This window comes from Rhincodon typus, chromosome 30, assembly GCF_021869965.1.
Source record: "Rhincodon typus isolate 14 chromosome 30, sRhiTyp1.1, whole genome shotgun sequence".
NCBI lineage: Eukaryota > Metazoa > Chordata > Chondrichthyes > Orectolobiformes > Rhincodontidae > Rhincodon > Rhincodon typus.
This window is the reverse complement of record NC_063361.1, coordinates 25453067-25479709: the sequence shown is the minus strand read 5'-3', so window position 1 is coordinate 25479709 and position 26643 is coordinate 25453067. Positions and strand designations below refer to the sequence as shown.

Here is a 26643-nt window from a genome sequence, read left to right as displayed (position 1 = left end):
GCTTTAGGAAATAATTCTGTTGAGAGACCAGAAGTCAATACTGGTCAAGGGGGGACAGGGGTTATGGGTGAGTAGGACTGTGTGCAAATTAAGATACAAGTGGGCATTTCAGATGAACAGACTTATAGAGGTTGGAGGAATGGAGGTCAGCAGTCAAATGTGCAAGTAGTCAACCCTTGATGTATCAAAGTCATGCAGTTTTCAATAGCAAATCAGGGAAGGCTACGGTCTAGTGGTATTATCACTAGACTGTTAATCTGGACACGCTGAAAACGTTTGGAGATCCCAGTTCAAATCCTGCCAAAGTAGATAGCGGAATTTGAATTCAATAAAAAAATCTGGAATTAATGATGGCCATGAATCTATTGTCAGATTATTGGAAAAAACACATCTGGTTCGCTAATGCCCTTTAGGGAAGGAAACTGCCATCCTTACCTGGTCTGGCCTACATGTGACTCCAGACCCACAGCAATGACCCACCCACTCCGTCAAAACTCACAGCAAGACTTGTGGTAGAACAGCAGGTGGCAACCTAAGAAGATCCAGGAGGGAATCCACCCTGACCTGCAAGACCCACCTTCGTGGAAGAGAGCCAGCCCTACATCAGAAAGGAAGGAGTTTCCAAACGCCCAGCTCAAACGTGTGGATCACTGTGGGTAATACCCTTCCTCAGATGGATACAGCTAGGTAAACAGTAAATATTGTGGAAATTTGGGAAATGCTCACATGATGTTGTTAAATAAGGAATATTTTGTTAATAACATCAAGTTCAACTGCAAACCAGTTTGGTCCCTTTGTCTGATCCACTTTAGCTTGGCTAAAGTGTTTTTAATACATAAACTGGTCAAAGTGTTCAAAGCACAAACATCATCATCTATAGTGAACTTGCTGGAGACTTTTTTTGGAAGAGGATCGATGAGGGGAATGCTGGTGACGTGGTGTACATGGACTTCCAGAAGGTGCCACACAACAGCCGTGTGAGGAAAGTCATTGTTAAAAGGGCAGCGGCAATGTGGATACAAAATTGGTTGAGGGATAAGAAACAGAGCAATGGTTAATAAGTATTTTTGGAGTGGAAGAAGGAACCACAGTTTCCGAGAAGTCGGTATTTGAACGCTTGCTTTTCTTGATACATGTAAATTATCTGGATGTTCGTGTACAGGGGACTACTTCAAAGTATACAGATGACACAGCGTCAGGGAGAATTGTAAGGCAGTGTAGAACTTCAAAAGGATGTTGACACATTGATGGATTTCGGTGGCAGCTGAAGTTCAATGCAGCTGAAGTTCGGAGACAGTGCAGAACAGTTTTAAGAAAATGGTTCCAAGGATCAGATAGTTCAGTTCAAAGCAAAGATTGGAGAGGTTTGATTTGGGCAGAATAGGAAGAAACTGTTCTGAGGAAGTGTCACTGGACCCAAAACGTTAATTCTGATTTTTCTCCACAGATGCTGCCAAACCTACTGAGTTTTTCAGCAATTTCTGTTTTGTTAGGTGAAACTGTTGCCACTTGTACACAGATCAAGAACGAGGGGGTACAGTTTTAAAATGTTTTGAAAATAAGCAAATGCAAGGCAAGAGAATAGCTTTTCACAGAGAGCAGTTGGGTCTGGAATGCACTGGCTGTAAGTGCAGTGGAGGCAGGTTCAGTTGGGTCATTCAAGAGGAATTGGATGTTATTTAAAGAGAAACAAATGTGCAGGGTTGTGGGGAAAAGGCAGGAGAATGGCACAAGGTTAGAATGCTCACAGAGCCAGTGCAGACATGATGGGCTGAATGGCTTTCTTCTGCACCATAACAATTGTATGATTCTGACACCAAACTGAGGTGCCACTCCTTTTTCACACTTCCATTTCTTATTCAATTGACAAGGTCACAATAGCTTCCATTCAGCGATTTTCTACAAGAGCAGCAGATATGATTCTCCCTCTCTCTCTGAGGCAGAGACCCAGGTTAGCTCTCTGACCTTTCCTACAACCTTCAGGAAAACAGCTCACTGTTTTTAGGGTGACGCGGTGGCTCAGTGGTTAGCACTGCTGCCTCACAGCGCCAAGGACCCAGGTTCCATTCCACCCTCTGGCGCCTGTCCGTGTGGGGTTTCCACATTATCCCAGTGTCTGCACAGGTTTCATCTGGATTTTTTGGTTTCTTCTCACAGTCCAAAGACGTGCAGGGTGGATGGAGTGGCCACGGTAGATTGCCCGTAGTGTCTAGGATGTGCAGGTTGGGTGGAGCAGCCATGGGAAATGCAGTGTTAGAGGGATAAGGTGTGGGTCTGGGTAGGATGCTCTTCAGAGGGTTGGTGTGGAATCAATGGGCCGAATGACCTGCTTCCACACTGTAGGGATTCTGTGAGTCTCTCTATGTGTTTTCCTCAAGGCTGCTACAGAGCTCATCTGCTGGTATGAATCGTTTCTTCTGAACTGAATCTGCTTCTGGCCTCTCCATCTATCACACTCTCTGAGTCATAAAAGCTCAATTTAGTAAACACTTCAGCCTTTATCTGTCCAGGTAGCATTTCAAGTCATTTAAGGTTAGGTCATAAAATTTCTTGGGAATGTTGTTTTGACGCTCTGCTGTAAAAAGATGAGTTCCTGACCCTTAAAAAATAAAGTCACTTCCGTCAGAAATAAAATTTCTGCATTGTAATATTCACTGACAATAAATTTATATTTCAATTTATTAGTGAACTTCACCGCCAGCTGCAGTGAGATTTGAACCCACTCCCCAGATAGATCTGGGTTACTAATCCAGGCTCTACAATCTCCTCTCAGAGAAGCTTAGTTTGTTTATTGCCTGAAAATCTGGTACATTGCAGCTAAATTTCTAGGCTCAAAAACAAAGTTGCTGGAAAAGCCCAGCAGGTCTGAGGAAGGGTCACCGGAACCGAAACGTTAACTCTGTTTTTTCCTTCACAGATGCTGCCTGACCTGCTGGGCTTTTCCAGCAACTTTGTTTTTGCTCCCGATTTACAGCATCCACAGTTCTTTTGGTTTTTATTAGATTTCTAGACTGTTGCGTCTGTTGTTATGCCTGATTGGTATAAGTAGAGGGAAGAAAAGACACTGCCTATGGCCCTGGAGTGAAGTGTCACACAATCAACCAACCCAAATCTCCCACTTGCCTTCCTGTTTACAAACAAAAGCTTAAATGAAATCTAAACTTCTAGCACAAATAAGACAAAGTGAGTAACTAGACTCGAAATGCAAAAAAGATGGTGCAACTAAGTTTATTAGTGCACGTTCTCAACTGCTTTATGTTATCAACGCCTTAAAAATGGTCCAGGGAGCAGCTAATAATGTTAAAAGTATTGTTCATGTACACTTACTGAATGATAATCAGACGTAATTTCCTACATGGAGACTCAGAAGGCTAGGTAACACTTTAATATACGACAACAATAGCAGTAATGAGCTTGACAGACAGCAGTGCAGCAACAAAGCTAACTACTTTAAATAAAAACACCCATAGCTCAGTCAATGGATAAAGTGATGCGAGTTGACCATTTGTAAGCCAAGCCATACAGAGCAGATGGGCCCCATACTCAAGATGCCCTCAGGTAAATTCTCGGGCACTATTGTGCACTTTGATAATGTATTATCATGTTTAGTTTTATGCAAATACTGCATTAACTGGAGTTTCACTTTAGCATGTATGAAGGGACATTTATTGAAACTACAGCGTGATTGAATAAATAAATAAATACAAGACTGAATAAACGTCAATTCCAGCATGACTCTTCACTATAAATGTCTTTCTGGACAATAACAGACTGTTAAGTGCAAAGGGCTGGTGGTAGTGAGTGGGGAGGGCAGTGACAGAAGAATAGAAATAAGTGACAATTCTGTTTTCAGCACTTTGCAGTGATTCTGAATGAACATGAGGGGAAGACATTGTGTCGTTCTGTTATGATTTTCTGTACAACACAACAACTCGCTAACACACACTGATGATGCTGATGTGAAGAATTGAAGAATGGATTTGTAAAGGGCTTCTGGCAGAAGATTACATCAGAATGCATGGGATCAGTCAGCTCAGTTGGTTGGATGGTTGGTTTCTAGGTTTCTAATGCAGCACGATACTAACAGCGGGGATTTAATTCCTGCACCAGCTGAGGTTACCACAAAGGTCCCACCTTCTCAACCTTTCCCCTCACCTGAGGTGTGGTGACCTTCAGGTTAAACCACCACCTGTCATCTCTCGCTCCCTCTAATGACAGGTCTATGGCGACTTTACATCAACATGTTTTGGCTGCCTCAAGAGAAAACCACCCATTGACTCCATCTATACTTATTGCTTCCTCAGAAGGGCAGCCAAGATAATCAAATACCCCTCTCACCGCTGTTATAATCTCTTCCAACCTCTTCTGTCAGGCAGAAGATACAAAAGCTTAAATACACGTACCCCGCTATTATTAAACTTCTGAATTGAGCTCTCAAGTTTCAAATTTAATGTTGATCTTGCTTTTTGTGCACCTTCTCTGCAGCCGTAACTTTGTATTCCTCACTCTGTTCAATCATCTTTGTAGGGTACGATCTGTCTGTACGGCACATAAAACAAAACTTTTCACCGTACCAAGGTACATGTGACAATAAATCAAACAGGAGAAAACAGAAACCAAGGGTGCTACAGCAAAGGTTGATAAATGGAGAGGGAATGGGTTGCCATTATTTTAACAGCTCCAGATTCTCAAAATGTTTGTGCTGGTTTTTACTGTGCCTAAGGTTCTTGCCACTGCACAAAGCACTGGGTGTGACCCTTTCACAGTGCTATTGGATGAGACAGAGATGGACATTTTATATAGCAACAAAAGAGTTCATATTAGAGCACCACATTGTGGCTAAGGTATGTACTGCAGTGTCTTACAACAACATCAAAAAACCTTGACAAGGTCATTTCTGCTCTGCCAAAGCTGATCTTCACTTGCATCAGATCTCATCAGAGCTGGATTTGTCAAAAAGACCAACCTTCACACAAGTTACAGACAATGTTAGAGGTCACAAAAATATCAATGATTTCAGATAAAGGAATCAAGAGCCACGTATCCAAGTTTACTGGCAACACAAAGGTAGGTGGCACAGGAAGTAGCATAGATGGGTAAAACTGCATGGGGACATTGTATTACCCACTTTGAAATCCATCAATGACAGATAAAACTGTCTGAAAATGTGAGAGATCGTACACTTTGAGTGCAAGATAAATAGGTCAGTGTATTTTTTAAATGGATGAGGAGAGATTTAGGAGCCAATGTACAGAAATCACTGAAAACTATATACTAAAAGTACAAAAAAAATTAATTGGCTAATGGAATATTAGCCCTTATTTGAAGAGGTCTGGAAAACAAAAAGGATGCAGGTTTTTCTGCATTTAGACAAAGTTCTGATTGAACTATAGCTTGGCATACTGTCTTCAGTTCATCATATGAAGGCTTTGTGAAATTTGAAACTCCCTCCTTAAAAGCTGCAGAGTTTGGGTAAGTTGGAAATGCCAACAGTAAAATTAATGGAATTTTGTTAGGCAATGGATATGGAACCAGGGCGGCATGGTGGCTCAGTGGTTAGCACTGCAGCCTCACAGTGCCAGGGACCTGGGTTCAATTCCACCCTCGGGCGACTGTCTGTGTGGAGTTTGCACATTCTCTGCATGCCTGCATGGGTTTCCTCCGGGTGCTCCGGTTCCATCCCACAGTCCAAAGATGAGCTGGTTAGGTGGATTAGCCATGCTAAATTGCCCGCATTGTTCAGGGATGTGTGGATTAGGTGGGTTACAGGGGGATGGGTCTGGGTGGAATGCTTTGAGGGTAGGTGTGGCCTTGTTGGGCCGAAGGGCCCGTTTCCACGCTGTAGGGATTCTATGATGATAAATAGAGTTAAGTGCAGAATGCCACTTTCTCAATGCTTGAAAGTTAGAAGCAGTGGCATTTGGAAAAGACTTTGGAGACCAGGTATAGAGATCATTAAAATCTCAAGAATAGGTACAGAAAATAACCAAAAGGCTAGTAAGGTTGGTGGCCTTAAACACTTAGAGGACTCAAATACAAGGAGGTCATGGTTTAGCTATACAAAGCATAAACCACACATCAGGTACTACAAGATGTTCTGAGCACCACACCTTTAGGAAGGTTATACTGCCCTCAAAGCAAGCAGATTGTGTGTAGATTTACAGGGACACTTCAACTCTACAGTTTGAATTATGGGGCAAAATTTCACAAACCAAGCTTGTGTCCCCTGGGCTTTAGAAAAATAAGTGGAACTTGATCAAAATTTTCAAGCTATTAAGGAAACAGAAACATAGGAAAATAAGAGCAGTAAGCCATTCAGCCCTTTGAACATGCTCCACCATTCAATACGATCATGGCTGGTATTTTACCTCAGTGCATACTCCCGCTCTGCCCCCATATCATTGATATCTTTAGCCTCTAGAAAACTATGCATTTATTTCTTAAATATATTCAGTGACTTGTCCTCCACACCTTGTAGGAAAGAGAATTCCACAGATTCAGCATCGAATAAAGACATTTCTCCTCATCTCAGTCCGAAATGGTGTATCTTGTATCTGTGATAGGAGATCATTTGTTCCAGAACCATCGAGTCCAGACAGACAGATGCATCTTCCCTGCAGCCAATCTGCTCAGCACTGTCATAGTTTTAGGTTTCAATCCCCAAGATCCCCTATCATTCTTCTACACTCCAGTGGACACAAGCTCAGTTGACCCAATTTCCCGTCAATCCTGCCATCCCAGGAATCAGACTGGTGAATCTTTCTGCAGTCCCCCCCTGGCAAGTATAATCTTGCTGAGGTAAGGGGACCAAAGCTACACATAATACTCCAGGCTCTGTCTCACCAAAGCCCTGTACAACTGAAGCAAGTCTTCCTTGCTGCTATACTCAAACTCTCTTGCACTGAAGGCCAACATATCACTTGCCTTCCTGACTGCTTGCTGCATCTATACGTCTGCTTTACCAGTGTACAAGAACGCCCAGGTCTCTTCATGCATCAACATTTTGTACATCACTGGTACACTGTTTCTGCCATGTATTTGCCTACTGACTCAACTTGACTAACTCAACCTTAGTATCTCTTTACATCCTTCCCACCACTGTCAATCCCACATAAAGAGAAACTGTTTCCTGACTGAGAATCAAGGACAAGGAGGCAATCTAAAAATTACAACAAGGCTTCTCAGGAGTGAAATTAGGAAACTGTTTTTGCGTGGAGGAAGTCTGGAACTTTGTTCCTCGAATAATAAATTGTCCATTGCAAATTCAATGTTGATCAATTTTTATTGACCAAAAGTACTAATGAATACAAGACTATGTGGAGTTAATTAAAGATTAGGCATGATCTAACTGAATGATTAACCAGCTTGAGAGATTAGATGTTCCTACATCAAGTGAGTACTTTCACACATTAAATATGATGTTAAGCATAAGATTTTTGGAAATCACATTCAGCATTTTTGGTCAGAATTTCCCCCAACCAGACCTGTTTGAAGGGGGAACATAAGTGGGTGGGAGAGAAGAATATAGTTTCCAAATGGTGGGTTAAAGTTTTACATTCTCAGAATCTTTCAGACAGGTCGGCTTTCCTGAACATTCATGGCACATTGGAATTACGCTCATGACTGCAGATCGGTGTTCACAAAATTGAGTATCTATAAGTCTTCTTTCAAGCTCAGGTGACTATAAATGTCTTCAGTTGCTTGGCTTCTTCATAATCAAAGGCATTTCTTTACACAAACGTTGACAGTGTGTGAGCTGAAACCTCACCATGTTGATCAGCGAGTGTGAAGTCCTAATCACATGTAGTCCAGCTCAATGGTTTCAATACAGAAGTGAGAGACCAGGTCAGAAAGACTGCCCAAGTGAAGATGCCACACTGGCTGCTAACAGCAAACCTGAACATAAAACATAGAAAAGGCCAAACACCAAAGGGGTCTTAATTATAAAGGCCAGCTTTTGTGTTTGTGTCCTTGTTACACGCAAGCCTTTGGTGTGAAGCAGTCAGATGTCCACATTCTCCTGTTGTAATGAAAGATCAGTGACCTGAGGGCACACAAGCTGCTGGAAGTTGCAGATCCTTTCAAGTGTCAACTTTGTAATTGTGCGAGAGGCAGTGCCACGGTGTTGCCAGTAGTGCCACACTAGTAGCTGCCATGAAGTGACAGACACTTGGCCTTTTGTGTGGCAGTCCTCTGCAGTGACAAGCTTATAAAGCTAACTCAGATTCACAAGAGGATGAAACGTTGAGCAGACAGTGGTATATACCCTGGCAGAGCGCAGCAGATCATTCACCCTCTTGCAGCACCAGAGCCAGGTTCTCATGAACTGCTCTGAGCCACAGCCCTCAGCAGACACCTCTACCCAGGCTGCCGTCATCAGCCAGGAGAGCCTCTGGTTGTCATCTCTAGGGAAAAGAATTTCCCTTCTTCCTACGACAACCTCCAGGAACACCTCGAAGGCTGTGGTTTTCAACTGCTGTGCCACAGCATACAAGGTATAAAGTGTGTTATTCTGTACTGGGCAGTTACCAGGCTCCAGTCAGGAATAAGGAGCACAGAAACTCGTTGCTTACTGCAACCCAGCAGGTAGGTTTTTATTCTGTATTTGCGTAGTTGGTAAAAGGACAAATCAGTTCTGAACAAGCCTGCAACTGGCTAATGACTCACCAGTGCTCATGTGACTCACCTCTTAAAAGGACACTGTCCAAAATTAACATACACCAAGATAATACATAATATCGGCTGTGAAACTTTCAGGAAGCAGCAGCACTTTCCCTGAGCACCAAGGCTGCGTCTGCGCTTCCAATCTCCTGTGGAACCTCCGTGTCTCTCACTAAAGGCTATATCTGCTGATACCAGGCACCCTTACTGACTGCGCATGCACGTATCTGCAGAGCCGTACGTGTGTAGACTTCAGATACCGCACATGTGCAGAGACTCAGCACTGAGCATGCGTGGACATTCACATCGAGTCAACTGGAAAAAAAAGTGGGTGTGCCATGGAATTGTTTGCCTCATTGAAGTGTGGCTTGATACTGGGAAGATTGGGAACCATTGCTGTCAGGAGGCTTTGCTTAAGTGCAGTGTGCTTTTCTACCTGGTTCCTGACATCTCCATGGCTGGGCTGGGGAGATGAGAAGAGATTGAATTACCAGCAACATTTATAAAAAGGTTTTAGGCATTTTTAAACATTTTGTCTTGGATGCCATCTAGACAACACAAAAATACAAAATGGAAAGACTTGTAAGGGCAAATGAAAAAGAATGAGTTAGAGTTTGTCATTTATGTATTTTTTAAGTAAAATTATAATCTGTACCTGTACAAACCAGAAGCATTTGTGATTACCAGTTCATATAACTCGTTTTCCTTCACTTCATCCAGAAACAGAGTTTGTGGCTGTTCTTCACTGCAGAGATCAACAGGAATAAATTCAAAAAACATCGAGTGTGGACATAAGAGGTAATGCCGTTTTTCCTTCTCTGGCCATAGGTTCACACCAATGAGTCCTAAGAAAACAGACAGAAACAATAAATCACAAACACTGAAGGTGGCTATTCGGTCCATCATGACCATCTGCTATCAGCAACTAAGCCAGAACCACGCCCCTACCTTTCCTCTGTAGTCCTCAAAATATTTTCTTTGTTTCTAACTGGCCAATCCCCTTTAGGAAAAGGGTGAATCTGCTCTCAGGCTGTCAGGCAGTGCACTCTAGATTTAAGCTGTTACAGACAAAATAAACTGGAGTCTGATTTTTTTTTTGAAAATGGTGCTACTTGCACCCTTGAGCTAGGTCAATGAAACTCCAAAAAACCTATTCAATGATTCCAGTTAGAAAATGTTTGAGAGAACATCATGAGAATCAGAGAATTGGGCTCTAGTCCTGTAGCCTGTTGACACTTACGCGGAGAAGGGTGAAGGCTTGGAGAGGCTGTAGATGGCTCCCTGCAAACTTTAGCTCAGCATGAATCAACATTTGACAGAAAAATATCGAAAATGGCTTAGTCCACATCGGTTTCTTTATGATTGAAGATGTGCCTTTGGGTCATCAACAATTGTGCACAACGATTTACATGGGAACACTACTACCCACAGGCTCCCCACCAAATCACGCACCTTCCTGTCTCAGAAATATATCAGCATTCCTTGGTCAAAATCCTGGAACGCCCTCCCTAACAGACAGCACCCCCAAGGTTGTTCACCAAAGTAGCTCACCACCACTTTCTTCATGGCTGTCGGGGAGATACAATTAATTAATGCTGGCCAAGCCAACACTACCCAAATTCCATGAACAAATTTTAAATAAAAAAAAACGACCTGACCAACACCCTAAGTCAAACATTCCAGGTCAATGGCAGGAATACAGGCACACCTGAGGCTGATGTCGAGATTTTCAACTAATACAAAAAATAACTGTATTGCTGAAAAGAAAGGGCATGCTGTTGAAGCTTTTCCTCCTGCCCTCATCAGGACAGATGCAAGAATGCCAAATTTCAAAGGGAACAACTATCTTTATTGCAAGCAAAAAGGATGCTGATTGGCAAATGACTAACAGCTCATAGACAGAACTACAGTGGAAGTCCTATGTAATTTGGATCAACACATTGCAAATTTGCTTATTGCACAGGGTCTCCTGATCCCGAATGAGGCCAATCTTACAACCCCAACCCAATTAACCTTTTGGACCTAATTCAATCCCTATCTCAACTCAGATTTACCTGCTGGCTCCGAGTCCCACTATGTATTTTTGTTCTTGCACGGGACCATCAGTCTGTAGTTGAGCTATACAGCAGTCTCAATTTCATGGACAACAATATCTGTGTTATATCAGGTTTCCACTGCATATGAACAATACAGCATGGAAACTAGTTACCGGGACTAATCAAGCCTTTTGGTGTTTACCTGCCACAGAAACAAGGCAGAATGCTAGTGGTGAGGATTCAGTCTTCACTTCCCTGCCCCCACAATGTTATCTTTTATTACAGAATTTCATCTGCCTGAAACAATTCCAGAATCTGTCATGCTCACACTGCAGGGTGGAAATCACAGCATCAGCGACCCTGGGGGAAAAATGTGCGCAATGTAGTTTGTGCACTGCTGATAAGTTGCTTGGCTTATTTAACTCTTTCAGGCAGATTCTTCATGATGTGGGAAATAGGACTGAGCGCGTATGAAAGGGAAAAAAAAACAGCTGTTACCATGAAAAGACACTAGGAAATAACAAGGATCAGTCACCAGAACCTGGCATAAAAGGAACCTAACATGTAACATTGCTTTAACTGTAAGAATATGAAGCTTATTTATTACCAGCTAGTTTTCTTTGATGGGATAATTACCAAAATGACAAAATAAAGGTGTCCAAACAAAATTACAATTTCCAGATCTCTCAGCGCAACAAGAGTCACGTCACTCTACTGAGTTATGAAAATTCAAATATGTTTGGTTTTAAAATTTAAAACAATGAATGTTACAACAAGGTTACACTTTTGATGTTGTGTCACAATCCAAACAATTATTCTTGGAAATATGATTACTTGCACCGGAGTTTCCCAAAACTTTGAGAGTCAGACATGAGGCGAAATAAAAGTGAGCTCATCGACAGTGCTCGGTACTTTCATAAAGTCTTGGAGATCGACAGCACAGAAAAAAGGCCCTTCAACCCATCGCACCCATGCTGGTCAACAACTACCACCTAATTATTCTAATTCCATTTCCTAGCACTTAACCCATAGCCTTGTATGTCTTGGCATTGCAAGTGTGCCTAAGTATTATGAGAGTTTCTGCCTCTACCACCCTTGCCAGTAGAGAGTTCCAGATTCTCACCACCCTCTGTGTGAAAATGTTTTCCCTCTCATCTCCTCTAAACCTTCAGGCCCTTACCTTAAATCTATGCTCCCTGGTCATTGATCTCTCCAGCAAGGGAAAAGTTCCTTCTTGCCTACTATATCAATGCCCCACATAATTTTATACATCTCAATCTCCTCGGATCCAAGGAAAACAAGCCCAGTCTCTCCAATCTCACTTCATGACTGAAACCCTCCTGCCCAGGCAACATCTTTATAAGTCTCAGAGATAGTAAGAACCGCAGATGCTGGAGTCTGAGATAACACAGTGTGGAGCTGGAGGAACACAGCAGGCCAAGCAGCATCAGAGGAGCAGGAAAGTTGACGTTTTGGGACGGGACCCTTCAGCAGGAAAGTTGATGTCCCTTTGGCAGGGTCCCGACCTGAAACGCAAACTTTCCTGCTCCTCTGATGCTGCCTGACCTGCTGTGTTCCTTCAACTCCACAATGTGTTACCTTCGTAAATCTTCTCTGCACTCTCTCTAGTGCTATCACTTCCTTCCTATAATGTGGATTATATGTCAATTATCCAGAACAGCACACAATACTCGGGCTGTGACCTAACTTTATACTGATCCAGCATAACCTCCCTGCTCTTAAACTCTATGCATCACCTTCATGTTAGACTCTCCTTCAAATCCACCTCCAACTGGGCTTTCGGTGACCAATTATAATGTTTCCATCCTAGATTTGGCATTCATTTCTCCTGGTGCGTTTTAAAATGACTTGGGATGTTTTTTCTACAAAAAGCACTACTTTGTAAAATGGGAATTGGGTTTAACCAATTTATTGGAATTCTTCAAAGGAGCAACATGCACCGCAGATAAATTGGAGCCCACTGACCTAGTGTACTTGGATTTCTAGAAGGCATTTAACAAGTATCCACGCAAAAGGTTTATGCTCAAAGTAGGAGCTCATGGTGTAGTGGGTGACATACTTGCACAGATACAAGACTGGCTTGTAGAGAACAAGGGTGTGTGCAGAAATGTTCTTTGTCCAGCTGGCTAGGATGTAACAAGCGTGATCCTGCAAGAGTCTGTGGCGGGCTCTCAACCTGTTACAATTCATATCAATGACTTAGACGACGGGACTGAAGGTATGGTGGCTAAATTTGCAGATGATACAAAGATAGGTAGGAAACGATTGTGAGGATCACGTAGTAAGGATACAATATAGATAGGTAAGTGAGTGGGCGAAAATCTGGCAGATGGCGTATAACATGGGAAACTGTAAAGTATTCAGAGATAGTAGGGACTGCAGATGCTGGAGAATCGGAGATAACAAGGTGTAGAGCTGGATGAACACACATTTTCTGAAGAAGGGTCTAGGCCCGAAACGTCAGCCTTCCTGCTCCTCTGATGCTGCTTGGCCTGCTGTGTTCATCCAGCTCTACACCTTGTTATCTCTGTAAAAGTATTCACTTTGGCAGGAAGGATAAAAAATACTGTGCTTTAGTATTCCAAAGACGCAAAGGAATCCGGATGTTCTCAGCCTTGAGTCACAAATGTTAGTGTGCAGTTACAGCATATAACCAGGAAGACCAATGGATTGCTGCTTTTATTATGAGAGGAATTGAACATAAAAGCAAGGATACTTTGCTTCAGTTATACAGGCCATTGGTGAAATCACATCTCAAAGGCAGGTGTGCGTGCACAGTTTTGGTCATCTTGGATAGAAATGCACTGCAAGTAGTTCAGAGCAGGTTGTCTCATGAGGTAAAATCGGACAGGCTGGATTTGTTCTCACTGGAATTCAGAAGAGCGAGGGGTGATGAGATTGAAGTTTATAAGATTCTGAGTGGTCTTGACAAGGTGAAGGTGGAAAAGGATGTTTCCTCTTGTGGGAGAGTCCAGAATCAGGGGAAATTGTTTTAAAATTAGGAGTCACTCTTTTAGGACAGAAATGAGGAAAACTGTTTTTCTCTCGAGGGTGATGCGACTTTAGAACTGTCTGCCTTAGGAGGTGGAGGAGATGGGGGCCAATGAATATTTTTAAGGACAAGGTGAGTAGTTTTTTGTTAGGCAAGGGAATTGAAGATTATCAGGAATAGATGGGAAGGTCGAATTATTAATGCAAACACTTCAGCCAGGATCTTAATGAATGGTGTAACAGGACTGAAGGCCTATGTGGTCTATTTCTCTTCCTAATTCTTAGGTTTGTAAGTTTGTAACAGCTAAATAGATGAATAACAGCAAACTGCAGCAGATGCTGGAGACCTGAAATAAAAACAGGAAGTGCTGGAGAAGCTCAGTAGGTCTGGCAACATCCATGGACAGAGAACAGAGTTAACAGTTTCAGTTCAATATGACTCTTTGTTGGAAACATGCATACAAGGTTCAAAAGACATACCAGGCTTCAAGCGTTAACTCTGTTTCTTTCTCCACAGAGACTGGAAGACTTGCTGAGTTTCTCCCAGCACTTTCTGCTTTCATACCTGAGAGTGCTGGAGTTGGGAAGGAGGGTGTTGCACTTGCTTGACCCTGACAATGTAGTAATGAAAATAAATGCAGAGAAGCAGGTGAACTAACATCGTGAGAGGCTGAGCCATCATTACCTTCAGTGGCTGCATAAACTGGAGAGTAAATAGGGACCCCTTGACAGTAGAAGCATTTCAGGCGACTTCCATACAATTCATGTGAGCCAGAATCCACAGAAAGCACCAAGTTAAGGTGGGGCCACACTCGACGGGCAATCCCACGAAATCCAATCTCAAACTCTGCAGCCAACTCGGAGGCCCTTTGAGGATCAGGCTTTAACTGAGCCTCAAGCTTCAGGCGAACATCACTAGTAATCTTCAGCTTGGGATTGACGCGACCCAGCCTAATGTCCTCAATCAGTTGCTCCCACTTGTTCTGTAATAAAGTAAAACTGTGATAAACTGTGGAAGCAAAGTTCGCCTCCAGCATTCCCAAGGTTCTATGTTTCAGGGCAAAAAGTAGGTGAACATACAATGCCTCAGGTTCAGTCGCAATTTCAAATCCAGCCGCTGGTGTTGAATACATTGTCAAACTGAGCATGGAAGTCATGAGAGAGGGGAAATTGGAGCCAATTGGAATTCCTGATTCCGATTTCATCCAGTTAGGGGAATAATAAAAAGCTGCAGTCCACTGTAAATTTCTAGTCCGTGGGTAGACATCAAGTATTGAGTGAAAGACTACTCCAAAGGCCTATAATGAAAGGGGAAGAAAAGGCAGTTTCAGTTGGTATTCAAACAAATCAGTGGCAACAAACTGGTTTAAAATACTGGAGTAACTGCAGCAAATGCAGGCATTCTGGTAAGTTCTGAGTCTTGTTTTTATTCATTCACGGGATGAGGGTGTCGCTGCCCCAGCGGGCAATTAAGAGGCAATCGTATTGCTGTGGGTCTGGAGTCACATGTAGGCCAAATTGGGTAAGCCCTTCCCTAAAGGACACGAGTGAACCAAATGGGTTTTTACTGATAATCGACAATAGTTTCATGGTCATCATTAGACTCCTAATTCTAGATATTTATTGAATTCAAATTCCATCATCTGCTGGGTGTGATCAAACCTGGGTCCCTAGAACATGATCGGAGTCTGTGGATTAACAATCCAGTGATAATGCTACTAGGGTCATTGCTTCTGTCCATCCCAACCGTAATTACTGAGTGGATCACTCAGCCTTTTTGCTCTGTTCACATATGTAACGTGGGCGTCACTGGCAAGGCTGGCATTTGTCACCCATCCCTAGTTGCCCTTTAACTGATTGCATCTGATATGGCCTAGACAACCAATGAAGGTTTATTGCTATGGGTCAGGAGCCATATTCCCTGGAATTTTTTTTCTTTTTCTGCTGCAAGGATCTCCGAGGTCTGAGGGCAGCAGGGGCTTCTGAAAGTGGAAGTCAACGTGCAGCCGACAATCAGTGTGTATGAAACCTCTGAGCAGCCACATAACTTAGAGGGAATGTTGGTCTTGCAACACATGTATGTCAGATCAGGTAAGAACAGCAGATTTCCTTTCCCAAGGGATATTAGTGAACCAGATTTTGGTTTTTTGCTAATGGCAATCAGGAATGGTTACGTGGCCACCATATTTTAAAACTCCAAATGTTTCAATTCAAATTTCACCATCTGCCATGCTGGGATTCAAAGCAATGTCCCCAGAACATTAGCCTGGGTCTCTGGATTACTAAGACCAGCAATGATATCACAACTACCTCCCCAGAGGTCACTTTGTGGTCACAGCCAATCACACTCCTGAGGGTCTGGAGTTACATGCAAGTCAGATCAGGAGGATGACAGATTTCTTTCCCTCAAGGGCATTAATGAACCAGTTCTGGTCGTCCTGCTCAATGAAGGATATGATTGAACTGGACAGTGTTCAGAAAAGATTTACCAGGATGTTGCCGGGTATGGAAAGTTTGGGTTATAAAGAAAGGCTGGATAGCCTAGGATATTTTCACTGAAGTGTAGGAGGTTGAGATGTGACCTCTAGGATGGGGGATTTCAAGACAAGGGGGCATATTTTTAAGGTGATAGGAGAGAGATTTAAAAAAGACATGGAGGCAAATTTTTACACAGAGGGTGGTTTGCATGTGGAATGAACTTCCTGACGAAGTGGTGGATGTGGGCACACAATTACAACATTTCAAAGACGCTTGGATAAGTACATGAATAGGAAAGGTTTGGAGGGATATGGGCCAGGAGCAGGCAGGTGGGATAGTTTAGTTTGGAATTATGTTCAGCATGGACTGGTTGGGCTGAAGGGTCTGTTTCCGTGCTGTTATGACTCTATGACTACATTGGCTTTTCCGACAATTGATGACAGCTGTTAAAGTCTCTATCACTGGGACTAGCTCAGTGGATCCATTGGCAGTCCCTCCTAGACAAGGATGAGTCTCTTCCACTTTGAGGGTGAGTCCATTGGTGGCCGTACAGACCAACACAACTTCATACGCTCTGCTTCAATAGATTATTAGTCCAATAACATTACCACTACACAAACATTAACCCCTCATATATCGTTAATTTCCATAGAACATATATTAGCATTTTAATGATTGGAACTAGTTTGTCTTTGAAAACATATTCAAAGTGGACATTCAAGTTGTATAAGTCACATACAAATGGTCTACTAAGCATCATCGCTGTTCTAGCTGACCAGTAAGAATTGAATCATTATGAAATCTTTTTCAACATTTCTACCAGTTAAAAATGACTTACAAACTGAATGCAATGAAGGCCTACTGACATGATTGATACCAGAGCTGTACTGCTAACTTGGAACTACTCTCGTCAGATCAGCTCATGAACAGGATAATAAATCATATCCGACTGCTCTTAATGTATTATTAATTTCTCCAGTGAGATTTTATATTATTAATATAAAATATAATCAATAATACCCTCATATGTAACAGTCTTTCATAACTTTTCCAATATTCTGTGGCTACGCTTTGTTGAATCCATCACTTATTAAACAGCCCATAGGTTAACTGCAGTTATTGCAAGAGTCTGCTATTGTGCTTTGCTCCAAGCACACACATTTCATTCCCATCAACGAGTGTGTGGTTCACTGTCAAAATGTCAGCATTAACTGCATTAAAATGCATTCTGTGTCAGCAAACTCCATGATGGTTCGCATTGTGCTTACAACTACTGCCTGATCTCCACCCTTCCTTTCCTCTTCATAATCCTTCAATGCGCTACTGTCTCCCAAATCCATGCCCATCTCTCCCAGAACTCCAGTGTGGATTTCTCCAATTAAGTTTCCATCCCTGCCCTAGTAAGCTACTGAGACAGTTGTTAGCAAGGTTACAATTGATATGCAATGTGAAGTTGAATAATGTACACTGTTATTCATTGTCATGTCTGCTAGCCATTCGCACACTTGACCACAGAATCCCTCATTAACATCTGTCCACCATCATCCATTTGGTTGGTATTGCACATGCCTGCTTCCATTCTTAATTGTTGAATGGTCAATAAAGAATCATGAGCCATGGCTTTACCGTCCACCCTCTCACACTTACGCATTCGGTACCAAACAGATATCCACATCATCACTCAGTATTTCCCACAGTAACATCACATGACTGCAACTCAGTTGCTGCTGAAACCCTCATCTATTCTCTCTGTTCCCTCTATACCTTACTATTCCAACTTACTTCTTGCTGACCTCCGATCTTTCACCGTACTTGAGTTCATCGAAAATTCCGAGACTTAAGCTGATTCCTGTGCCTACTGACCTACAGTAGCTCCCAGTTAAGCAACAGATCAGTTTTAAGATGCTTCATCCGTGTTTTCAAACTCCTCTATGGGCTTGCCCCTCACCCCTTCTCCTCTTTCATCTGTGCCAACCCAATCTCCTTTGAGATACCTGCACTCCCTTCATTCTGGTCTCTTGAGCATCCCCAATTTTAATCGCTCCAAGTTTAACAACTGAGCCTTCATCGACCAAAGCCTTAAGCTCTGAGATTCCTTCCTGGAATCCCAACCATTCTCTACCTCAGTTCTTTCTTTACAATACTCCATGAAACCTAGCTTTTTGACCAAGTTTTTAGCAGTCTGTCCCAATGTCAATTTTTGCATTATAAAGCTCCTCAAGATGCTTTATGCGAAAGAGACCGTACAAGTACCAGTCTGCTGATTCCAAAATGGTCTCGTCAGCCACTTCCAGGCTTACTGAAGAGAATCATCGTTGTCTGTAAGGGATAGTAAAGAGTAATCATAACAATAAATAAGAGTTGTTGTTGCATTAATATTTCAAGCAACATGCCCAGAAGATAGTGGGCTTTCTGCAGCATACAGTTCCGTGCAAGTACACGACATCACAGATTCTAATCTCCCATGCTACCTACATCGGCAGTTTAAGTTATAATAGAAGCATTCATGAAAAGTCTGTGTGTTAAAATCACCAAGGCACTACAACCACTGTATTGCCATGAAATTAAAAGGTGATCTACTCAGTCACCAGCAAAAGATTTAACTATAAAAAAGGAAACCCGATCTCTAAAATTCTGGTAAACCTCTGGGAGTCCCTTGTAATCGAGATAAAATGTGAGTTACTGAGTTAGTTTCAATAAATGGCCATCATAGTGGTATTTGAATTTCAATATTTCTTGAAATTTTAGCACTAAATTCACAATAAGCCTTCAAAAACAATAAAAGGAAGTCGAGAGCGCAGGAAGGATCCAGTCTTCACAGCAACAAGATGCACTAGGTCGCTGACAGGTCACTGGGTCACACACTGGACACTGGATGCATTGATGTGTTGCACATCTCAACACACACACAAAGAGATGAACCACTTCCTCAGGTCACGAATAAGGTTTCAAGGTCGCAGGAGTGTACTGGCAGGCGGGAAGGTGGTTTGAAGTGTGTCTACTTCAACGCCAGGAGCATCCGGAATAAGGTGGGTGAACTTGCAGCATGCGTTGGTACCTGGGACTTCGATGTTGTCGCCATTTCGGAGACATGGATAGAGCAGGGACAGGAATGGTTGTTGCAGGTTCCGGGGTTTAGATGTTTCAGTAAGATCAGGGAAGGTGGTAAAAGAGGGGGAGGTGTGGCATTGTTAGTCAAGGACAGTATTACAGTGGCAGAAAGGACATTTGATGAGGACTCGTCTACTGAGGTAGTATGGGCTGAAGTTAGAAACAGGAAAGGAGAGGTCACCCTGTTGGGAGTTTTCTATAGGCCTCCGAAAAGTTCCAGAGATGTAGAGGAAAGGATTGCAAAGATGATTCTGGATAGGAGCAAAAGTAACAGGGTAGTTGTTATGGGGGACTTTAACTTTCCAAATATTGACTGGAAACGCTATAGTTCGAGTACTTTAGATGGGTCAGTTTTAGTCCAATGTGTGCAGGAGGGTTTCCTGACACAGTATGTAGATAGGCCAACAAGAGGTGAGGCCACATTGGATTTGGTACTGGGTAATGAACCAGGCCAGGTGAGCACTTTGGTGATAGTGACCACAATTCGGTTACGTTTACTTTAGCGATGGAAAGGGACAGGTATATACCGCAGGGCAAGAGTTATAGCTAGGGGAAAGGCAATTATGAGGCGATTAGGCAAGATTTAGGATGCATAAGATGGAAAAGGAAACTGCAGGGGCTGGGCACAATTGAAATGTGGAGCTTGTTCAAGGAACAGCTACTGCGTGTCCTTGGTAAGTATGTACCTGTCAGGCAGGGAGGAAGTGGTCGAGCGAGGGAACCGTGGTTTACTAAAGAAGTTGAATCTCTTGTCAAGAGGAAGAAGGAGGCTTATGTAGAGATGAGGTGTGAAGGCTCAGTTAGGGCGCTTGAGAGTTACAAGTTAACCAGGAAGGACCTAAAGAGAGAGCTAAGAAGAGCCAGGAGGGGACATGAGAAGTCTTTAGCAGGTAGGATCAAGGAAAACCCTAAAGCTTTCTATAGGTATGTCAGGAATAAAAGAAGGACTAGAGCAAGATTAGGGCCAGTCAAGGACAGTAGTGGGAAGTTGTGCGTGGAGTCCGAAGAGATAGGAGAGGCACTAAATGAATATTTTTCATCAGTATTCACACAGGAAAAAGACAATGTTGTCGAGGAGAATACTGAGATACAGGCTATTAGACTAGACGGGATTGAGGTTCATAAGGAGGAGGTGTTAGCAATTCTGGAAAGTGTGAAAATAGATAAGTCCCCTGGGCTGGATGGGATTTATCCTAGGATTCTCTGGGAAGCTAGAGAGGAGATTGTAGAGCCTTTGGCTTTGATCTTTATGTCGTCATTGTCTACAGGAATACTGCCAGAAGACTGGAGACTAGCAAATGTTGTCCCCTTGTTCAAGAAGGGGAGTAGAGACAACCCTGGTAATTATAGACCAGTGAGCCTTACTTCGGTTGTGGGTAAAGTGTTGGAAAGGATTATAAGAGATAGGATTTATAATCATCTAGAAAGGAATAATTTGATTAGGGATAGTCAACACGGTTTTGTGAAGGGTAGGTCATGCCTCACAAACCTTATTGAGTTCTTTGAGAAGGTGACCAAACAGGTGGATGAGGATAAAGCGGTTGATGTGGTGTATATGGATTTCAGTAAAGCGTTTGATAAGGTTCCCCACGGTAGGCCATTGCAGAAAATACAGAGGCGTGGGATTGAGGGTGATTTAGCAGTTTGGATCAGAAATTGGCTAACTGTAAGAAGACAGAGGGTGGTGGTTGATGGGAAATGTTCATCCTGGAGTTCAGTTACTAGTGGTGTACCTCAAGGATCTGTTTTGGGGCCACTGCTGTTTGTGATTTTTATAAATGACCTGGATGAGGGCGTAGAAGGATGGGTTAGTAAATTTGCGGATGACACCAAAGTCGGTGGAGTTGTGGATAGTGCGGAAGGATGTTGCAGGTTACAGAGGGACATAGATAAGCTGCAGAGCTGGGCTGAGAGGTGGCAAATGGAGTTTAATGAGGAAAAGTATGAGGTGATTCACTTTGGAAGGAGTAACAGGAATACAGAATACGGGGGCTAATGGTAAGATTCTTGGTAGTGTGGATGAGCAGAGAGATCTCGGTGTCCATGTGCATAGATCACTGAAAGTTGCCACCCAGGTTGATAGGGTTGTTAAGAAGGCGTACTGTGTGTTAGGTTTTATTGGTAGAGGGATTGAGTTTCGAAGTCATGAGGTCATGTTGCAGCTGTACAAAACTCTGGTGCGGCCGCACTTGGAGTATTGCGTACAGTTCTGGTCGCCGCATTATAGGAAGGATGTGGAAGCATTGGAAAGGGTGCAGAGGAGATTTACCAGGATGTTGCCTGGTATGGAGGGAAGATCTTATGAGGAAAGGCTGAGGGACTTGAGGCTGTTTTTGTTAGAGAGAAGAAGGTTAAGAGGTGACTTAATAGAGACATACAAGATGATCAGAGGATTAGATAGGGTGGACAGTGGGAGCCTTTTTCCTCGGATGGTGATGGCTAGCACGAGGGGACATAGCTTTAAATTGAGGGGGGATAGATATAGGACAGATGTCAGAGGTAGGTTCTTTACTCAGAGTAGTAAGGGCGTGGAATGCCCTGCCTGCAACAGTAGTAGACGCGCCAACTTTAAGGGCATTTAAATGGTCATTGGATAAACATATGGATGATAATGGAATAGTTTAGGTTAGATGGGCTTCAGATTGGTTTCACAGGTCAGCGCAACATTGAGGGCCGAAGGGCCTGTACTGCGCTGTAATGTTCTATGTTCTATCTAAGTTCTAGATGTACTGAAGCCACACAAACACATACTTATAGGCATACAGAGTCCTTGCTATGCTGAAGAAAGAGGAAAGACAATGAATTTGACACACTGATACACTGCTGTGCCCAGTATGCAGAGTTAGGAGGCATGCTCAGAATGGGTTTCTTTTTTCCCTCATGGATTAATTCATTTCATGTACTATAACCCAAATGTCATGTGGATGTCCAACCTGTGAAACAAGTCAAATATTCCTTCTAGTACAATGGGACCTATATCGGATGGGCCGGTGGACCGAGGAGTGGCAGGTGAAGTTTAATTTAGATAAATGTGAGGTGCTGCACTTTGGAAAGGCACATGAGAGCATGACTCGTACACTTAATGGTAAGATCCTGGGGAGTGTTGCTAAGCAAAGGGACTTTGGAGTGCAGGTTCATTGCTCCTTTAAGGTGGAGTTGCAGCTAGATAGGATAGTGAAGGAGGCGTTTGGTACGCTTACCTTTATTGGACAGTGCATCGAGTATAGGTGTTGGGAGGTCATACTGTGGCTGGACAAGGCATTGGTTCGGCCACTTTCAGAATACTGCATTCAATTCTGGCCTCCCTGCTATAGGAAGGACGTCGTGAAATTTGAAAGGGTTCGGAAAAGATTTACAAGGATGTTGGAGGGTTTGAGCTACAGGGAGAGGCTGAATAGGCTGGGGCTATTTTCCCTGGAGTATTGGACACTGAGGGGTGACCTTGTAGAGGTTTATAAAATCATGAGGGGCATAAATAGGGTGAATAGTCAAGGTCCTTTCTCCAGGGTAGCAGAGTCCACAACCAGAGTGCACAGGTTTAAGGTGAGAGGGGAAAGATTTTAAAAAGTGGCCTAAGGGACAACTTTTTCACACAGAGGGTGGTGCATGTATGGAATGAGCTGCCAGAGGAAGTGGTGGAGGCTGGTACAATTGCAACATTTAAAAGGTATCTGAATGGGTATATGAATAGGAAGGGTTTAGAGGGATATGGGCCAAATGCTGGCAAATGAGACTAGATTTATTTAGGATATCTAGTCGGCATGGATGAGTTGGACCAAAAGGTCTGTTTCCATGCTGTATGACCACATCAATCTAGTTTGAACCAGATTTACTCAAGAATAACAGTGAGTGCTGTTAAGTGAGTGCTGCGAGTGCTCAGTGTCATTCCAAATGCAAAATCTGGGCTATTATGTTGCCTACTCTAACTTTTTCTGGCAATCTCCACCCCCTCCCTTCAACCAGCATTCCCCAGCTTTTCACATGAGGTTATCGACCCCTTTGTTTTTGAGGTTACCAGTTTCTCTCGGGTAACCTGCTCAAGTGACTGCTTCCTCTCTGAGCTGGGCCTGTGCTTCAAGGGTCTTCAGTGTTCACCTTCTAATGGGAAGAGATATCGTATGAAAACATAGCAGTAAAAAGGTAAACTTTATAGAGAGATAGTAGGAACCGCTGATGCTGAGTCTGAGATAACAAGGTGTAGAGCTGGATGAACACAGCAGACCAGGCAGCAGAGGAGCGGGAAAGCTGACGTTTCGGGTCTGGACCCTTATTCAGAAATGGAGAAGGGGAAGAGGACTTTGAAATAAATAGAGAGAGGGGGAGGCGATGATAGAAGGTGGATAGAGGAGCAGATAGGTGGAGAGAAGACGGACAGGTCAAGGAGGCGGGGATGGAGCTAGTAAAGGTGAGTGTAGGTAGGGATTGGGATGTGGGTTGGTCAGTGGGGAGGGAGGAGCAGATAGGTGGGAGAAAAGACGGACAGGGCAGGGAGGCGAGGACGAGCTGGGCTGATCTTGGGATGAGGTCGGGAGTGGGGAGATTTTGAAGCTTGTGAAGTCCACATTGAGACCATTGGGCTGCAGGGTGCTGTTCCTTCAGCCTTCGGGTGGCATCGTTGTGGCACTGGAGGCGGCCTAGGATGGACATGTCGTCCAAGGAGTGGGAGGGAGAGTTGAAATGGTTCGCTTCTGGGAGGTGTTGTCGTTTGTCACGAATTGAGCGTAGATGCTCCACAAAGTGGGACTTTACAGATATATGTGCACACACACAAGCACATACGCAGCCACTGACGTTTAGTAAAAACCGAAAAAAACTGTAGACTTGAAACATTAACTCTGATTTTTTCTTCATAGATGCTGCCAGACCCGCTGAGCTTTTCCAGCAACTTCTGTTTTTGTTCCAGGAAAAAGCTCAAGTTAGTTTTTTGGTTGAGTCAGACATCATACACAAAGATACTTCACGTAATACACCATATCAATACCTGATGGAAATCGTTCATTGTCTCCCTTGTGTTCAGCAATGTGGCATAAGAGCCTGAAGTTCCTGATGTCCTAGACAGGATACTTGGCCTCTCTGAAATCAGCACATTTTCTTCCCCTTTGCTAATTCGCTCAATGTATTCTTTATAATGGACATAACGTGTCAGTGGGTGAAGATTACGAAATGTCTCACGATCCGTGATTTTAGAGAATTGGTACAACTTGCCATACTCAGTATTTCTGTTCCTGCGGATCCTGTGCTGAAGAGTGCTTTGCTGCACATGCAGAATGTTCTTGGTGTTCTGTTCAAGTCTCTGTCGCTGCAAAACACTCTGGAAACTTGCAGCCCTGTGAATCAGGTAATGGCTCAGAAGACTGAAGAACGATCTTTTTTGACCCTTTGACCTGTTGCAGATATCACAGCAAAGCAACACCAGCAACCACACAGTAGGCACCCCAAAGATAAAGGCAGCAATGAAAAGCATCTGTCAATAGATGAAAAAAAAATAAACGGACAGCAACTTCAGCATACATTAAGTCACATAATTCCAAATGTTACTTCCTAGTGAGTAACATTACAATTTTACACAAATAGGAGTGCTAATGAAAACATTTCTTTTGGAAAAAAGCATATATATGAACAGAATATTAAACATCATGCACGTGACGTATTCCCTCCACCAATATCAATTCTTAACTTCCTGAATAATCCAGTGGGTAAAGCCATTACATGGATCACTGAACCGTACAGATTAGAAGACATTCGAGATTTCTAATGTTGCCCTCTAACAACAACCTCTGCAGGAAAATAGGCATGTCCAGGCTCCAGCTCAAATATGATGCCTTTCATAATCTAACAGCCATCAATCATTTGCTGTCAAGCCCACAGATAATTAAACACCATTCAGGCAAGGGCCAGGCTCTAACAAAGTCAATGCTTTTGAGAGCAAAGAAAAAAAGTACATAACAGCTTATGACACATAAATTGTCCAATTGGTCCCTCCAGTCTATGACAGCATTTAACCTCTGTGTACCTTGCTCTAATCCTTTTTTCCCCTAAGTCTCACAGCTGTCACTTCTCATTTTGACACCTAAGCGACTGTAAACGGTCTACTTTGAAGGGCATTCTTTCACAATTTTAAACACTTCTTTCATATCACCCCATGAAACGAACTGTTATAATGGACTTTTTTAAAATCAAATCTTACTTTGCAAGTTTTACTTCTCTATACATCCTCTTGAACCTATGCTTTACATTTGCTAAAACACCAATATTCTTCCTGCTCTATATCGCAGAACTCTGTACCTAGTATTCAAACTGTAGTTTTACATTCCATACACTGTGATCACATTTAGATTTCAATTGGATCTATTTTCTAAAATTAAACAGCCTGGTCAACCTAGGTACTGCCCTAAACGTCCTGAAAAGCTACAATCGCTCTTTGCACAGCACTGAGTCAGAGTCAAGTAACAGGATATTCTTTACTTGTCAAAAATGCATCCCACACTGTCATTCAGGACGAGTTCCATCTATTACTTTTTAACCTGCTGCTCCATTTTATCGACATTTCATTGGTCTTCGAAAGAAACAGCACTGTTGATGATTACTGTTCACAATAAGGACAAGGAGTTAGCCAAGTGAAGGCAATTTGATGCAAACAATAAGTACAAACTGCATTAAAATAAAACAAAGAACTGTGGATGCTGAAGATCTGAAACAAAAACAAATTGCTTAAGAAATTCAGCGAGTCTGGCAGCAACTGTGGAGTGTTAACACTTCGGTTCCAGTGACCTTTCAGAAATACAAATCACATTTCTCTCTAAAACAGCATCGTAATATCGGAAAAGGGGTATGCCATTTAGCCCCTTGAGTCTGTTCCACCATTCAATGAGATCAAGGTTGATGTATGACCAATATACCTGCTCCATATCCCTAAAAGCTGTACATTGTCCATAGGGCTAATTACAAATGTGACAGCCAACAAGGATTTTGCAGAATGCTCATTTACCTTAGCTTGCTAATGACACCCATATTTCAAACACCCTAAGAGGAAATAGTAAAACTGCTGAGTGATATATACTGGTCTGGTACATTTCAAAACAACGGAGGTCCAGTATGACCAGTATATCCACCTCCAAGTATTACTGATTTTTTTAAATTAGTTTTTCCCTCTGAGCAATGATAAATCAACCAAAACCCCCTCAACAGAAACAATTTAGGTTTGGACTGACACAGCCTACAACCTCAATTGCCCTGCTCGTGTTCTTCACATTGCTATTAGCACATCTTGAACAAAGAGAACATCCTCAGTTGATAAGTTTGGCAATTGAGAACACAGGGCAGGTGACCAAACTTTGTAAGAAAT

General features: G+C 42.8%; 1 protein-coding gene across 2 annotated transcripts in view; it reads right to left on the bottom strand.

The window, feature by feature from the left end:
- Nucleotides 1-26643, bottom strand: part of ghdc (GH3 domain containing) — a 33439-nt gene that overhangs the window by 6000 nt on the left and 796 nt on the right. Inside the window, exons 2-5 of one of the 2 annotated variants that reach the window (XM_048614455.1) lie at nt 25764-25884; nt 24280-24762; nt 14395-15007; nt 9317-9506 (exon numbers count right to left, since the gene is read on the bottom strand). In XM_048614455.1, the coding sequence (XP_048470412.1) occupies nt 9317-9506; nt 14395-15007; nt 24280-24762 (1286 nt within the window). In that variant the 5' untranslated portion in view covers nt 25764-25884. The remainder of the gene's footprint in view (nt 1-9316; nt 9507-14394; nt 15008-24279; nt 24763-25763; nt 25885-26643) is intronic. The other variant, XM_020529372.2, reaches the window with a different exon arrangement.